The sequence below is a fragment of the Ruditapes philippinarum genome, unplaced genomic scaffold, assembly GCF_026571515.1.
Source record: "Ruditapes philippinarum isolate M1 unplaced genomic scaffold, ASM2657151v2 ctg6582_1_1_1_1, whole genome shotgun sequence".
Classification (NCBI taxonomy): Eukaryota; Metazoa; Mollusca; class Bivalvia; order Venerida; family Veneridae; genus Ruditapes; species Ruditapes philippinarum.
Window position 1 is genome coordinate 179,842 of NW_026854313.1, and position 19,159 is coordinate 199,000.

The 19,159-nt window shown below is 29.4% G+C and overlaps 1 protein-coding gene across 1 annotated transcript in view; it reads right to left on the reverse strand.

Moving 5' to 3' along the window:
* LOC132739774 (uncharacterized) overlaps window positions 1-17,482 on the reverse strand; it is a 90,518-nt gene extending 73,036 nt beyond the window's left edge. The window contains exons 1-3 of the mRNA XM_060727571.1: window positions 17,332-17,482; window positions 8,272-8,472; window positions 3,391-3,518 (exon numbers count right to left, since the gene is read on the reverse strand). Of these exons, the coding sequence (XP_060583554.1) occupies window positions 3,391-3,518; window positions 8,272-8,472; window positions 17,332-17,371 (369 nt within the window). The 5' untranslated portion in view covers window positions 17,372-17,482. The remainder of the gene's footprint in view (window positions 1-3,390; window positions 3,519-8,271; window positions 8,473-17,331) is intronic.
* Window positions 17,483-19,159: the final 1,677 nt, after the last annotated feature.

The following is a 19,159-nucleotide window of genomic DNA, read 5'->3' on the forward strand; positions in this document are numbered from 1 at the left end:
CAGTAGGCTATCAACAAACCTTGGTAAAATGATAAAATAAATATCTTGAAGCGCAAAACTGTGGTAAAAGTTCATAACAAATATATTTTAAGTCCCAATCTGTGGAAAGACTACATAGAAAATGTATTAAAGTTGAAGGCTTTGCTAAGATTAAGGTAACACAAAAAAGGTTTAAAGCCCCAGTGTGTGGAAAGGTTGCATAAGTCCAAGTCTGTGGTAAGGTTACATAGCAAAGGTTTTAAAGTCCAAGTTTGTGGCAAGGTTACATAGCAAAGGTTTTAAAGTCCAAGTGTAAGGCAACATTGCATGGCAAATATTTTAATGTCAAAAGCTTTGGTAAGTATTTTAAAGTTCCAGTCTATGGCAGCAAATGTATTTAAGTCAAATGTTTAGCAAAATTTTAAAGTCCTGGGCTTTGGTACAGTTTTTTATAAATTGTTTCAAAGTCACAGTCTGTGGTAAGGTAATATTTCAAATATTTTGAAGTTCTAGGCAGCAGTGAAGATTTACATAATTTAAAGTTTAAAGTCATTGTGAACAATGCAGAAGTGCCACAATATAGGTAAGTTTAATAGCAAATATCTTGATGTTACAGGCCGACTGGTAATGTTACAAATTGGCAAACATTTTAAAGTCCAAGAATGTTCCTACTTATTTAACAGATGATTCATATACAAACAGTATATATAAGTGGTCTTCAGAATATCATAGTTTATCTCTTAACAGTAGCAACACTCCACCCTCTTAAATTAATATCACAATGTCACCCATTTATCACCTTAAAATATTATCAGCTAAAAAGTCTTGAAACTTCAAATCCTTATTTCTATTGATTATCAAATTTTATACAATGAGAAATCATTTTCAATATTCTTGAATTATTTGACATAGAATAAATTTTTGAAAATCCTCCTAACCTTATTGATATTTGTAACATTTTTTTTCTCATCAAAATGAAATATAATTTATATCCAAGTGGATCTCTATTTTACCTATTTATTTCCTACGACTCTTACTGTATATTATAAAGACAGGCTATTTTTTTACACGCCAGCAGAACGTTTTTAAAATCATAAAATTTTATAAGTACATGTATCATTATTTTAGGCACAATCATTATTTTGTGCTGTTAATTATATAGATCATTAAAGAAAGATTTGCAATGGGAAATTTGTAACAACAAAACATTGTTATCAGGACAGTGTACATAATTGTTTTAAAGACCCGAAGCACGAGTATTTTCTTTTTTTGCCCCTAGCAACACGTTTTTTCTTTTTCTCTTAGACAGGACTCATTTGCAATGGCAATACTCACTATCTTTTTTTAAATAAGTGAATTAAAAGATTAAATTATTGGACATAACAAAATTCATTATTTGACAAAATTTAATGTAGTGCAACATTTCCTAACTTAATGTCATGACAAAAAAATCCAAATAGGGCAAAGTAGGTCAATATTATTCGGGGTATGAAGTTTAAATTGCTAATGTATAAAATCCCCTTATAAAGTTTATATATTAATAGGTATTGCACAACAAGCATTGAAAGCGCTACCAAAATAATTGAAATTATATGGAGTCTGTTGTTTTTTCTTCAATATTTTTTTTTTGTTTCAACACTGCACAGCGAGCATTGATCATGTTTTAATATACATACTAGAGTATGCATGTATATATATTGAAATAGGAAAGGATATATAAACTGGAAGGTTATAAAGTTTACGTTTACAGTTCCTATAGATAAGACTGTTTAAAGTAAACAAACTACTGTTTAAGGAATGATATACCAGGTATGCTATTATAGAAATGGTGTACTCTAGCCCGATCAATATCATTAATTATTTACATAAGATATTCCTCCACATGGTAACCACCAGGTATGTTTGATTCTGTTGTAATACAGTTTATTATATACCTTAATTAACTGTGCCAGTTACTTATAAACAAACAAAATACACAGACACAAACACACATACAACGGTCTTTGATCTATCTTATAATGCATTTATCTGATAAACTTTTTGATCAATATCAGAAAATAAATGCAGTTAAAAATATTACTGGACCTATTAGTCATAACAAATATATACAGAACATAAAATAAAAAATACCCCTACATTTGAAACAGCATAAATCAAAAAGACTTTAAAAAGAATTACATTTTCCTATTTAACAATAAAATGTAAAGAGAAAAATTACTGTTTAAATTCATAAAAACAGTTAAAATCATTGATTTAAATTTGACTTAAATATCTCTTTAAAAAGAGTAAATGTAAAGTAATTATTTTTCTTCTATACTTATAATCATATAATTATATTCTAAGTGTATGTATATAATGGTCAATTCCATTATAATTCACAAAATTTATAGTCTTTGTTAAAAGATTTATTACGTTTTGGCTTTTACTCAAATTGGACTACAACTGGCTATTACTAGAGAGGTAGTGGATGAAAGATTATGTTTTCTATATTATGATGCCTAAAAGTTCTAATTCTATATTCCTTGTTCTCAAGGGTCAAGGTCGTTTAACACATCTTCGTTTAATCAATGGCTAACAACAATGTAACTTATGTCTGTGAAGTCCAGAATAAGTATTTCATGTAAATAATTTATGACAGGTTTTTACCAATGTCTGTCAATGATTTTCTACACCTTTTTAGCTATACGGAACATGTCTCAAATTGGGAAACATTAACATGGTAAAAACCATAAGAAATTTGAATCATTTTATTCAACTTTTTTTTGTTTTAATTAAAATACAGAGTTAAGAAAAAACAAGATATATTTGCTTAAATGGCTGAACTGGTACAGGGAAATCTTCACAATTTTGGGGGAATTTTCAAAACTGGTATGGGAATTTTTGCCAATTGGGTAAATCCCTATCTCACTACTGCAAAAATAATCACCGCCTTTTAAAAACAGATTTAATGCCTTGAATGGTAATGAGCATAATAACTTCCCAATATGACAAGCAAGTCTACAAAAATCTAGAAGACTACACTATTGTCAGCTGAATTTAAACATTAGTTTATTAATATCATATCACAATAAACTTTCGCTTGTCTAATCATTGTCTGCACTCAGTTCCCTATTCAGTCAATACATATTTTGAAAATTTCCCTAAAAATGATAAATGGTTTTGTCCATATTGAAAGATGGATATGTCCATGAAAGATATCTAGCATGGTAAGAGTTGAAATTTTTCACGCTTAAAATCATAGAATTTTGCGAATTCATAGCTGGAGAATTCCATTATATCAATGTATAAAAGTATAAGGGTTAACACAAAATAGGTGAGACAATTGTTCAGAATAAATGTTACCACACAGTTGTTATTTATGACAGATTTTCCCCCAAGAAATTACATAATGCCCATTGTATATCAAATTACCTGCACAATATCCACAGGCTCAGAATTATCTTGCCAGATGAATATGACAGACTGTCCTTCCATAATAGCTAGATCTGCCACTGTAAATCCATTCTTTGTTACTCCAATAATTGGCTCCTCCATTCCCTCTGTAACAAAAAGAATTATTTATGAATAGTAAAAATATGATATGTAAAAAGGTAAGTAAAGTTCAAGCCAAGTGAATAAAATCTTATTATATGATACAGAATTTCTTTTTATTGATGCCTGTTTAGCCACCTACGTTGTAATTTAGTTGCCCATTTAAACACCAGTTGGTTGCAATTAAGTTGCTTGTCCTTTTACCCACTTAAGCCGCACTTCTAATGCTGGTCTAGCTACATCTGTACCTAGGTTGCAATTTTCAGCCATTACTTAGGTTGAAATTAAGGTGGAAATTTAAATTTTCTGGCCTTTTTAGCCACCTATGTCTTGCCCTTTTTCATGTTTTTAGCAGGTTTAAATTTAATTTTTTTCCACCTTTGTTGCAACTCAGTTGTGTTTTGTCTTTTTAGCTACCAAGGTTGCAATTTAATTTAGTTGACTTTTTAGCCACCAAGGTTGCAATATATTTTTAACCACCATTGAATGCTTAGGCTAACCGTATCAAATTGGTTGCCTGTTTGGCCACACAAGTTACAATTTAGTTGCATATTAGAATCCTAAGTTTCAATTTAGCATTAAAAGATATTAATTTACATATAATTCAGTGATAATAAAATTATAAATCCTGAAAGAAATTGATAATAATATAATTATACAAACATCCCTTCAAATTATCACAGATGACGACAATTTATATACATGTAACTTACATTTAATAGCTCAATATAAATACATGAGAACATTGTTACATAGCAAAACTACAGTATCAATGCACTGCAAGTGCTTCTGAACAAAATGACTTGTGCCCTCTACTCAGAAAGTATGCAAATAGACAGAAATGTGTAAAAAGTTTTTAAAAAAGTAAAATCCATAACTTTCATCACATAAAAATTTATACAAATTATTCAGAAACTTTCAGCTGTTACCAGGAAAATGTAGATTTTTTTTGTTTTATAGAGGAAAGTCACCATAAGCCAGTGCTGTATCATGGTGTATAAAATTAATACATTTGTATGTGAAGCATTTATAGAAAGCCATAAGAATAATATGTACTTAGATGTTTATAAGCATCCAAATCTATGTTTTTGTCTTTTGGGTTTAATGTTTCACCAACACAGTATATGTCATATGGCAACTATTCAGTTTTAGTGATGGCTGAAGACCAGTCAGGTGAACCTCTGCACATTATTCCAGCCACAAATGGGCACCTGAGTAAAAAAACTGCAGAAATTCTGTAAGCTAGCACTTGGATAGCTCTCTAGATCTAACATGAAAGAATCTGAAAGATGCTTGCACTAATCGAACATACAGCAGTGAGAGGCAAATGGCTTGAAGTCAACAACCTTAACCACTCAGCACCTACATTCTTATCTACTTGTATGTGAATTTTTAAATAATGTTTTTCAAACTCAATTTTTTATTTATTTATTTTTTTTATTTATTTATTTAATTTATTCAATTTATTTATTTATAAATTACGTGTAATTCATTTAAACAAGAGGGCCATGATGGCCCTGAGGTCGCTCACCTGTATATAGGTCGCCCCAACCCCCCCCCCCCCCCAAAACATTGCAGGGCCAATTTAACCAAAGGGCTTTTATTTGCACAAACTTGGTAGACACCCATAAGAAAATGTTTCATGCTAAACATCTAAGCTCTAGCTCATTGGGCTATTTAAAAGAAGATTTTTTTTAAAGTTTTTACTATACACATATAGTTAAAAACAATGACACGCCTGGGGCCGGGCCAGTTATGACCCCAGGGTTTTTATTTGAACAAACTTTGTAGACACTTACTAGAATATGTTTCATGCTTAATATCTAAACTCTAGCTATTTGGGTTTTTTCAAAGAAGATTTTAAGTTTTTGCTATACACATATAAGGAAAATCAATGACCCCGGGGCAGGGCCAATTTTGACCCCAAGTCTTTTATTTGAACAAACTTTGTAGACACTCACTAAAAGATGTTTCATGCTTAATATCTTAACTCTAGCTATTTGGGTTTTTTCAAAAAAGATTTTTTAAGTTTTTGCTATACACATATAAGGAAAATCTATGACCCCCGGGGCGGGGCCAATTTTGACCCCAGGGCTTTTATTTGAACAAACTTGGTAGACACCTATTAGAACATGTTTGATGCTAAATATCTTAACCATAGCTCTTTGAGTTCTTTAAAAGAAGATTTTTAAGTTTTTACTATATGCATATATAGGGAAAAATCAATGACCCCCCCGGGCGGGGTCAATTTTGACCCAAGGGCTTTTATTTGAACAAACTTGGTAGACACATATTAGAACATGTTTCATGCTAAATATCTTAGCTCTAACTCTTTTGGTTCTTTAAAAGAAGATTTTTTAAGTTTTTACTATATGCATATAGGGAAAATCAATGACCCCCTGGGGCGGGGCCAATTTTGACCCCAGGGCTTTTCTTTGAACAAACTTGATAGACACCTATTAGAACATGTTTGATGCTCAATATCTTAGCCATAGCTCTTTGAGTTCTTTAAAAGAAGATTTTTTAAGTTTTCACTATATGCATATAGGGAAAATCAATGACCCCCCGGGGCGGGGCCAATTTTGACCCCAGGGCTTTTATTTGAACAAACTTGGTAGACACTCACTAGAAGATGTTTCATGCCAAATATCTAAGCTCCAGCTCTTATGGTTTTTTAAAAGAAGATATTTAAAGTTTTTTCTTTCGGTTGCCATGGCAACCAGAGTTCTGCATGGAATTAAATTCTTTGAACAATTTTTAAAGGTGACCACCAAAGGAACATTCCTGTGAAGTTTGGATGAAATTGGCCTTGTGGTTTATGAGAAGATGTCATTTAAAGTAAAAGTTTACGGACGACGGACGGACGCCGGACGCCGGACGAAAAGCGATCACAAAAGCTCACCCTGTCACTTTGTGACAGGTGAGCTAAAAAATACTTATCATAATAGATATTTGTTTATGATAAATATTCATATATTTACAAATGTATGTATAATAATCAATAATACTATTAATCAGGTACCTATTTTCTTTTTTAACTGTACCCATGCTTTAACAGTTTTGGTTTTATCACTGCCTCTCAGGTTTATCTTCAATCTCTCTGTACTATTTGGTTCAACGTTAATTTCCATCATTAAACACTTCAAAAACTAACTCAAAACTACCACTAAAACTCAAACATCTTCATAAAATCCATTCCCAGAATCAAATAAGTATTTTCAAAACTGCAGCATTTCACAAACTGTGTATGTTTTAGATAATTTTTAAAGAACAGAAAATAAATCAGTTCTTTCAGCCCTGCTTACTGTAACATCAAATAAATCCTAAATGACTTTTATATCATTAGTGCATGGCAACCAAAAAATAACATTGATTTCAGATTATTAAGTTAACCGTATGTATGAAGTCTAAATCTAGTAACGCCAGTTCACACACCCCTATTAATAATTAATTAATAGAGCAATTAGTGATAAAGAACATCATCTAAAGAAGACTCTAATGCAATTTTGATTAGGGTTTTGTGCTTTAAATTCGATATACTATCAAATATTCATATGTCTTATATAAATTAAGTCTTTTTATTGTACTTGAATTCTGACATATGGGTACAAAAATTTGGCTTGGCATTAATCACCATGTGGCACAACTGGATATTTTGTATAATAATGTCATTGTATATGGAAAACTGGAAGTAAATATGGTAAGAAAAAGTTATTATATACCTTTATAAATGTAAATGGATAAAAAAAAAATATTTATTTATCTTAATATGTTCTCGTGTTTTGTTTAAAGAAAAGTTAAAATGATGCAAATATTTAGCTATAATATATTCAAAGAGGAACATTTCTTAATATACAAAAATTGCATTAAAGTTATTGATATAGAGGTAACCTCTGGACTCAGAAAATGTGGGTTTTCCCACAAATCTCTGGGCACAAACAAACTTTTGAAATTATAACTTGCAAAATTTATAGATAATAAGCACAACGCATTGAACATTCTATTGTGAAAGGTAGTGCACTGTGATTAGCTATAAGAGTAAAAGTTTGTTATATTAGCCCTGGACCAAAACATTTGCCGAGTTCTGGATAACATTTATTCATCCATCATTGCCTTGACCATTAATAATAGTAGAGAAAAAGTTAACAAAACACAAAACCCGTCAAATTCCAGCCTTTGTTTCATAAACTTACTGCTCGGTATACAGGGAAAACAGAAGTTGTCTTCTCTTGAAGATTTATAACCTTCCTTTGACAATACTGCCAGGAAAACAAAAACTTTATAATGGCTGAGACTCGTATATTTTATATTGTTGATTCATTTATAAGCAAGCATTCTCATCTTAACCAAGCATCAATAATGGTTATTGTTATTCAATATTAATGATCCAATAAATTTAAACACTTTACATTTTACTTGCTTGAACGGAAATTACCAACATATGGCGAGAAAACATTGAAAACATTTGATATATTTGGCAGGAAATAAGCAAAAAAACCCATAATTTAATCAATACTTGACTGAGTAATAATATTTTCCACGCATAATTCTGTGTCATTCTGAATCCATAAAAATATGCACAAGTTAAATTATTTTTGTGGTTATATAACAATTGTGGTTATATAACAATTGTAGTTATACATGTATAACAATTGTATATAACAATTGTGGTTATATTACAATTTTGGTTATATAACGATAAATTTAAGAGTAAATGATTGACAGTCAATCTTCTTCAGAAGTACATGACAAAATACTTACCAACATTTCTTGACATGCTAGTTCTAGATGACTGTTTCATACTGGTTCTTGAGCTGATCTGACGCTGTTCTGATCTCTGACGGGGCGAGTGAGGCCCGGATACGGGACCAGTCTGAGACTGCGTCACATAACGATCATCTACTAACTCCTCCCCTTCACGGGAGGCACCGGCCCCCATTATCTCTGCTTGAACACTTTTCTCTGTAAAACAAAATAAAATATTTAATGTCAATTATTAAGTTTGTGAAATGTTTGAAGTCCCTGACACAGATTTTTAAAAGCCTTTAAAATAGCATGCCAAAAAAAATTTGTGTAAATTAAATAACGTCAGTATCCATGTTGTCAGCACTAACTTCCTGTTGTTTCTAAAAATCTGCAGAAATTTCTTTTACTCAATTAGTAATGGCACAGACTTTAGGCAGTAAATATCATAAATAATGTCATATTGTCAAAGTTTTAACTGGACTACAAGATATATTATATACAATGCTTAAAAATTAAACATAATTTCATAAGTTTTTTTAATTTTTTTGTTGAAGATTATAATCTTGAAGAATGTTGTTTATAATTATAATAATTATGCTTAGTATATACATTTAAATGTGCTTCACTTAATATTAGGTCATCAGCTAAAGCACTGATTTTCAATTTTGTGTGGACCCTTTATATATTTACAACTTCAAAATTATAAACATCTAAAGGACAGACCACACATGGCTGTTATAGACAGGTGGTCTTTTATTGGGGACTACTCTTTCTATTAAATCAATGGACAGTTGACAAATATTGTCTTATAATATATTCACAGGGTGATCTAAAATTATTCAGGTGGTTTTAACACAGATTTTACTGTACATAACTGTTGTTGTTGTTTTATTTTCATCCTAAAAGAGCACAGTAGTTAAAAGAATGTTCACTTAATTTGTTACTTAAAAAAACAACAAATAATCATTCACACCTCATTTAACAGAATTTGTTATAGTAATTATAGAAACATAGTACCATATCATTTTTTGAATAATTTAATATGTACATAACTATCATCATTTGTATAAACAAATTTCAAATCAGAACAGGAAATTCCACTGAAGTTGATTGTAACATTAAATATCTTAAATGGGACTTGTCCATCTTGAATCAATCTGGACATAACCATTCATTATTGTAATGAAAATTTTTAAATTTTATAATGTACAGAACAGAACAGAACATAATTTCATTTTGACTTGCATTGTAATTATAATCATACAAAATGATACAAAATATTAATCAATACAATATATTTACATTACAAACTTGTAACACTCTAAAGATATATTTTAAATACAATATCACCCATTCATTTTGTATGCTGTTATTTTAATATATACCCTTTGACTAGCAAACATTGCAGACCATGATCAGACGGCAATTATTGTAATCTGTCTTTGTGTGTAAGTCAAGGTCAAACACTATTGTAGGTGTTAGAGTTTGTGTTGGCAACTGTATTAGTTAATCCAAAAAAATTTATATGCAATAGGCTTTAAACTATTTGATCATGTTAAACTTTAATCTTTACCTTACATAATACATGGAGGAGTTTATTTATAAAGTTATTATTATAGTCAGCTATTACCTGGTTATACTTATGTCACAATAGATTTATGTCTACTATATATAGTATAGTGTATTATAATAAACTGCTGAATTTTTCCTATAATTTAACATAAATGATCATACCTGGACTCAGGTAAGCTAAAAATCAACTACCTGTATATTTAATCTAAAATTCATGGCCTTTTTCTTTTTGGTTTTCTTAAACATCTTTTTCTTTTTGGGTAGAATACTGATTTATTCTTAAATGTATCAAAGAAATTCTATAAACAAATTCTGGAGTACTTTTTAGTTTGATATGCAGAATCAATTATATGTAACCCTAGTTTTTATATCAAGCTGAATTTATCTAATGAAACATTCAGCTTGCCTAGAATTGTACCTTCCCAGATTGTATAATTATTAAGTGATTTCTATATAAAAATACCAAAATAGATCTACCAACAATATAGCGTCAGGTTCAGATGCATGGATGTGCAGGTAATGGCCTGGCTATATACTATTGGCAATGGCTTAAAATACCCTTTGAGTGATTTCTGTGTAAAAATGTACAAATAAAATTGAGAATAGTGTTATTATATGGTCAATTTTCAATTTAGATCTGCATGCAGGCTAACAATTAGCTCTATATTAGTAGTCATTATTGCTGCAAGCAGTAACTCCAAAGGTTGAATGTACAAAATTAATCAGGATCTCAACAGGAATTTTATCTAATACTGTATTATTATATTGTAGTTATAATGATTGCAGTGCTTATACAACTGTCAAATTGTCAATATTATACATGTATTATTGTAAAGGTTTTTGCAATTATTAGTCCTTGAATGGACAATACATTTTGTCATTTGTGTTATTACGGTACTTACATGGTACATGTTCTTTAGACTTTATTGATTTGTTAACGCCTGTGATGACAACAATATTGCAATAATTTGATATTCGTACCCTAATTACACACGGTCATAGATCATATTCTATCTTCAATGTTCATATATTGATTTATTACATAAGTCTGCCCAACAAATTGCTATATTTAGCATAATTAACAATAATTTCACTCTTTGGGTCAGGGTAATCTTAAAAACATGAGTACACAAAGGTCATCAGGGTTAGAACAGACTGAGATCAATAAAATAAATTCCCCATCAAAAGTGACATTCACACAAGACATTACAAGTGTAAGTAAAGCACCTGAGTAACACTGAGCAACCCCCAAGGGATTACTTGCGAGTTTGCCTTTTCAATTATTAAACCTCACTCACTGTAGTACTGATGCCATATGAGGAAAAAATGGTTTTTACCAAAGTTACTAAGGACTCAAACCCACAATTCCAAAGTTGAAAGTCAGACACCTTTACCACTATGCGCCTTCACTCTTGAGTTTACCATGACATTTAAACCAAAATAACAATCTGAGACATGTACCATTCCAAATAAAGTGTTCTAGCAAGTGTTATTGCATGACCATAAACAGGCAAATGCAGAACAAATTTTTATCTCAGACATCCACATTAAACTTTTTTTTTATATTCCAGAATAACGCACCTTATGCATAAATCAGTAAAACTGTTATGTTTCTATTTACTATTGGTATGGATATAAAACTCGCCCAAATATTTGTTCGTCCAACACAAATCTAGTCTGTAGAGAGAAATTATACGGTCACCGAGAAATCACCCTGATCTGTTCAAACATTTACCTTATTGATCTGAATACTGAATAGACAAACACCTCTACATTTTACAGTTTATAAAAATTCTTTCCACAGGAGTTTAAAAAAAATATACTAATGTGCTAATTTTTTTTTCAAAATTCCATGTCAAAATAAAATTAAAATGCTTCATTTCAGTTTAAACAGTTAATGTAAAACCTAATGCAGCAACATCCTAGTATTTAATTTAAAAGTTTTTAAGCACAGCACAGTTTCTATAGAAAGTGAGATAAAAAATTTAACAGTGTTTAAGGTATATAAAATGTTATCTTAAAAGAAAATTTGTCCATTAAATACCAGAAATAATGGACATGTCTATATATGAGATTTGCCACTTTTAATTCTTTTATTGATCTTACAAAATCTTTGAAATTTAAATATTCAAAGCTGAAAACAGATTTGAGATTTGAGGAAAGCTACTATGAAATCTTTAAAATGAAATGTATCACTTTTTAATTTTATGTACGGGTATGTCCATTTTAAGCAAATTGGAAAAGATTTAATTGATTAGTATACGTTGGTGGAAACATAATTATCAAATATTTTCAGGATTACCTCCCTTTGAAATCTATTATCTCCCTTATTGTGTAAATGTAAAATGCATAAAATACATGTATATTATGTTGGAGTTATAAATTGTGAGGAATTTTACAATAGCCTATAATTATTCTCAATCAATCATTCCTGACAGTGAAGACAGTAAAACCTAAATATTCTACAAACAGTCTTACAATTTAGGTTAAGATTATATATGGCTTAAAAAATTGATAATAATTGTTAAGTTACATTATACATGTATTTTAAGTTATTTTCACACAGACACTTAAAAGTTTACAAGTATTCTTAAGCAAATGCACTTAAAATAAAATAAATCTTTGAATAAAAATATTCACAATTTTTTTGGAAGACCAGGTGTAAAACAAAGGAGGCACATTTACTGATGTAATCTTTACAGTCAATAAATTATTCCTTTGCTAATGGTCAGTTACAAAGTTTCCAATAATTCACAAAGCAGCCTTTGAGCTTTTATTTAGATTTTGGACTGACATGTATGTATATATGAAGATACATGTATTGGCATGTAATTGATTAATTTAAAAAAACATCAAGAAGTTTGTCATGATTTAGATCTGCACGTATTTTCTGGTGTAATTATGAATTTGTACATTTTTTTACAGGTACTAAAACTCTTCAATCCATGAAAATGGTTATTGGTTTAACAATACCAACTGATTAATACACACATGCCATGAATAATTAAAGCCTACATGGTAATTAAAGGAAGACGTATGGAAACAAACAGTGAATAAAACAAAGGCTAGATCAATCTGTAAAGACAATTCACATGATATCTGTAACTAGAATTTCAGAATCATTATCCTCAATATAATCTGTTTCCTATCCCTATAACCTTTTCACATATTTGATGATAGAAATGTTATCTTTAATGAAGTTGCATGAAGTTACATGATCATACAATTGGTGCCCTTTCTAATCCAGAAAATCTTTAGAAAGAAGCAAGATGTCTTAAAATTGGTTTCCATGAGGAATCTAGCAGATATGTCAATAACATTAAACAAAATAACTTTTAAAAGCTGTAACCTACTGTAAAAAATAAATGGACTTAAGTCTAGTACAGCTTTCATTTCTTAACTGTCTATATATTTACTGTTTATTTTCACCCCACCATAGTTCATAGGCAGTCAAAAAAATAGAAGCTGGACAACTTCATTGTAACAATGAAAAAAAAAAGGATCAGTAAAAGATCTGTGCCAAATGGTATGTCTAAAAATTAAAAATCAAAAATTTGTATGTTTAATTACATAACTTTTATATGAACTTTTTATTACATTCAATCCACCCCTGGCCTTTGTTAAAACAGTCCTGACTTAAAAAATTGAAAAGTGTCTGTAATTCTGTTTATTCTACACTTATTTTTTTTTTCACTGGTAATAATAATATTATTATGTAATATTTATATATCAGTGTAAGAATTTGGCTCTTTAAGAAAATAATAATTTACACTAAAAACATTCTCTCTATAGAACAAGCCTCTGGGACCTGTTAAGGAAATATTTTATTATCTGATTTTTCCATACTTTTACTTTGTTTCCAGGCTAGATGAGCGTTGAGAAACATAAACATTTAAATTATTAATGAATTGTTCTCTCTTATGTGGGAAGAAATAAAGAATTTCTAGATATGGCTTTACCATTAATACAAACTGGAATGTAGAATTTATAAAGTTTTGCAGCAAGTTTCTCCTATATTGCTTTACTTATAGGTTTTATAATGAATAATATTTCAGCAGTTCATTTATAGTCTCAGTGATTTTAATAACAAAATAACCAACAGTACCAAGTAAAGCTGCTGGCAGACTGGTCTGTAATATAAATATACATTGTTGACCGATTTACTAATACTTTAATTCGGTTTTTATCAAATTTAGATATCCCCATATTGATTATGTACAGTTCCAAGACCGGATGCTCTGGACAAGTCCATCAGTGACATTAGAGGGCATATAGAGAGTGACCAGTAGAAAATCAAAAATACGCTCTCATTTTGCCATTATAAATTCCTTTCAATTTTATAATGTACTTAGCATTAGCGAAAAATAACACATATGGCCCAAGGAAATTTCTCTAAATATTCATTGAAATTTACCTATATTGTTCAATAAAATTATTTATAAAAAGAGTGGGGTAGTTTTTTAATATTTTCAGCAGATTTATATTTCATTCTAAACATATTCCAATATTAACTGTTGGTCAAACACCATCATTTTAAGTCAATCTTTTGAAATATATACCGGTAGTCAATTCCACTGAACTTGACAATGAAAACATGAGCATAATGTCACTTTTACTAAATTAATCACTTTCAGGGAGAAACTAGCTCATAAGCTAACAGTATGAAATGATCCAAGTTCATTAAATATGTCTGTGACAGAAACATTCCCTGCCAGTTGTTGGTGGGTGCAACACAAAAGACTGTTGTTATAAATATATACTTATTTCAAGTTTATCCCTGACACTGCAATATAATGACACTAAAATCTCTTCACTTCTTAAATAGTTTAAAAGCCTGTCAATGTATTAACACAAAAAAAATACCTTGTTTTAGAGATTTAGATTTAAATTCTTTAAAATTTTGCATGAGTAAAATTTTATAATTCAGGACTTTTTACATACCCCTGTATCTATTTTAATTTTTCAAAGGGTTTCCCTTTAAACCCAAAAATGACCAAAAAAAAGCTAAGGTAAAAAAAAAATTTTCATTAAACTAATATATTTTTTTGGTTTTTTTTTTTCTTTGAATTTTTTCCTTTTAATGTTTCACTAATTTTTTTCTTTTTTCAAATTTATGTTTTTGGACTCGTGGAGTTTTTTTAAAGCGTTTTAAATAATTAAAAGGGTTTTTGTTTATGTTGTTTACTTACATTAATTTTTAAAACCCCAAAAATTCAAATTATATACTTAAATAATAACAAACCCTGTTTCCTATAAAAAAGGAAAATCCCATTTAACAGTTTAAAATAACCTTTTTAAAAGATATAAAATACTTGATTATATGTCTTAACAAAATTAACAATGCAGGTGATTTTGATTCAATTTGGAAGTTAAACTTGCTATAAATACGATAATAAGCAGTGTTAAAATAGCTCTGTGATTTATACAATACTACAATGGCTGCAATAAATTTAAAAATTTAGTATAGATATCAATTTATTGGACCCTTTCAAACATGGATTAAACTGAAAGTATTCGTACACCATTTTGTCATATCAAATGTAAACAGTATATACAATAAGTTGCTGGCACTTACAATGTATATTGACAGTACAAATTATATTTACATAGGCTTCTGATTGCTTTAACCATAGAAGAAATTTAGATCTAGATCTAGAATATAAGTCAAACATATGCAGGAAAAAAAAGCAGATGTTGCAAAAAAATAAAAAAATGAATTTTGTTGAGAGGGCCTACATTTTGTGAAATGTTGCATTGCCTTGTTGACCTTTGTCCACATTTCTGTTAAAAATTAAATAGTTTTTCATAAGACTATATATATATTGGTAAAATACACAGTCAAAGATTGTATTGAAATGAGGATAAGAGACAGAAATTGCATTAATGAATAATTGCATTATGATTTAAAATGGTAGCAGGTGAAAATTTTAGATTTTTTTTTTTGCCCCATAATTTTAACATGATCTTCTGGGTTAACTAAATAAATATGTTTAAGATATTTATATAATTTTATATTTTTTTTTTCTATTCATGATATAGCCTATTCATATGCTACTTGCCTTTAATTCAAAACCTTTACAATAAAATAATTTAAATCACATTTAGAGAACTTATAGTTTATATATATTTAAATTTATTTCAGCTTGATTGTAATGTAAGCTTGTTAGCTTTTTAGAGCTAGGGGGGGGGGGGGGGGGGGCGGGGGGGGGGGGGGTGGGGGGGGGGGGGGGGGGGGTATTCATTATGTCCAACTAATTAGACTTGTCAAAAGAGACACAGAGATATAAAAAAAAATTTTGGACGGCGCGCTGTCTTTTTGACATAAAAAAAATTAAATTTTAAAATTGGCCAAATTAAACTATATTTAATCTAGCTTTTTTGGGGGTTTGTGAAACGGGAAATTGTCCCAAAATGAGAAATGTTCTAAATAATCATGAGCACTTCCCCAAACTTTTTTAAAATTTCCAATAAAGGGTTTTTAAGAAAAAAATCAAAAATTTTAAAATATAAACTGAAGTTACAGTAGTATTCTTGTTATCAGAGTGAGACACATTTCTCCTCATATTCAGTATTACTAACTCATAAAAATGTACTTGACGGACTCAATCATTCATTGACAGATGACAGATTATCTTCGAGAAGCCCTTTCATATATTTACTTTACATTGAACATCATTGAGAAAATCACCTATTGACATGTCATAAAACACCCTTAAATACAGACATATATCGTTGTCTTATCTCAGTATATATTTATGCCCACTGACTCTATGATTCATAATATCTTCAAGCCATGTCATTGTTTTGAAATAGGGACAGAATGATATGCTTAGTGATTACATTGTTAAAGTTCAATCAAGGATTTAAATCTACGAAGATTTTACATAATCTTATACAGCAGAATGCATATGTCAATTGAAATCTGTATCTTTAAACATTCTGTAGACACAGTATACTAAAATAAATTTGATTAGTTATAAATATCTTCTTAAATTTATTTATTAATTAATTTAAAAAATTATTTAAAAAGCATTTTTATTTAACAGATTAAAAAATTCATAATAAAGTAAATTCCCTTGAAAAAATTTTTTATTTATTTTTAGGACAAAAACCCTTTTGTAATTTTTAAACATAAAAATTTTTTTTGAAAAAACCGGCCCAACAAATCCCTTTCAAATTTTTTTTTAAGCTAATTTTTTGGATAGGGAAAGTTTGAAAAAGGCAAACTGAAATTGATACTCTTTTTTTTTTAAAATTTTTTGGTATAAAGATGCTATTTTTCCCCAAAAAAATTCCCTCATGCCTTAAATATCCAGTTGACCATTTAAAAACTTAAATGTTTTTTTTCAAAAATTGGTGTTAAAAACCCACAGAATTAGGGTTTTTGTCTTGTTGATTCTTTTTTTCCCACTCTCCTAATATTTTAAATTAAAAAAAACGGAAAGTTGGTTAAATTGGGGCATAAAATATTGCTTTATTTACTGTTATAACGATAACACATACCTGACATATTGTTATTTACAACACAACTATTACATTCCATTTCTATCGCAACATTGACATATTCCTACTTTCATTTTCTGCACGTGCAGTAACTGTCAAACAACACTTAGAAATAAACACTGGTAAACTTTCAGTTACCAAATTCACTATCAAGAACTTGGAGTTCGTTGATAAGAAGATCTTACCTTTTTATAAACGAAAGAACCCTTATCTTTTGTAAACAAATCCAGCACACTTTTGCTTTATTCAACAATTTTCTTATCACTAGAAAGACTTGTTTATTCTTGCCGCCAGTGATCCGCCATATTGGAGTAACAAACTCGATTTACACCTGTCACTCAGGGAAACGCAGGTCACGTGATGACGCGCACCTGTCAAAACGCTAATGGTAGCTAAACTGAAATTTTTATTGGGGGATGCTGAAGCTTGAATTTGAATACATGATATACAAATTATCTTTTTATTTAACGATTTCAATGCATTTTTTTTTCAAACAAAGTTAAATAGATCTTTCTTCACTGTTTTCTTTTCAATTTAAGATGGGACAAATTATTTTATTTTGTTTTTGCAGTAAAAATACTTTTTTTTTCTAAATTTTTTTTTTGTTTTTTTTTTTCCTTTTTTTGATTTAAAAAAAAAAAATTTTTTGGGGGTTCAACTGAAAACATTAAAACTCCTTATACTTATCAGTACTAGATTTTTTCCCCCTTTTTTAAAAAAAATTAATTCCCCTTTAAAATCTAGGGATAAGATAAATAGATTATGGTGAGTGCTTACTGCTTCTTATTCATTAGAAAATAGCTACCAGTTTATAAATTGAACATTGAAATTAACTGTAGAGTATTTTACAGTACTTCTTCATTTTTTTTAAAACTCTTTTCATAGATCTTCACATGTTTGGCCATCTTTGGTGAAGTTGTACTACAGTACAATATTCAGAGAGAAAAAAATATTTTATTAAAAGTTAGCACTATAATTTTAAAAGCAGATTTTCTACTGTATATATTTTAATGCTTAAGTCAGATATATTTATATTTCATATACCCAATTCCCAGCAAACTTCAAAGTATGTATTATATGTTCCTGGTGAACATTCAAGGCATCTATTTTATTTACTCTGGTTTTTAAAGCACAGATATGACAACTTCAAATAATACCCCAAGTACAGCAACCTACCTCCTGCAAGACAGCTTCTTCACATGTAACAACTTGATACCCCTGGTTGTTAAAAATGGCAAATAAAACAACAACATCAACCAATCTGACAGTAGAAATAATTTATTGTGACTGATAGAAATCTAATACATGTACATGATATTATATCCAATGTAACAATTCAAATACACACAGACAAAACTCACTCCACCTAAAAACAGAAATATTCATACAAATAGGAAATATACCCTTTTTTATTCTAAAAAAATAATTTTACTAAAGCTTCTACTATAAGCTTCTTTTTTATAAATTTATTATAAAACCATATATTTAATTCTATACCATAGTTTCTAAAGTTTAACCAATAAAATTAAAAGAACATTTACGTTTATTTTTTGGGTTAAAATCATACTGACACTATTTTAAAGGCATGTAGTGAATTTCCCGCTTTAGTGGGAGGAAAACTCCAGTCCCCCCTACATAAATTTAGTATAGTAGACACATTTAGAAAACGACCACCCCAAGCTAGCTGGATGCTTCCTCACATGCCTATAAAAACCTCTTTTTTCTGAACACATACCAAACATACCCTTATAAATTATTTTTCCCCTTTGAAAAACCAAAATAAGGTAGTGAAAATTTACATTTATAATATTTTTAAAATAAAATGATA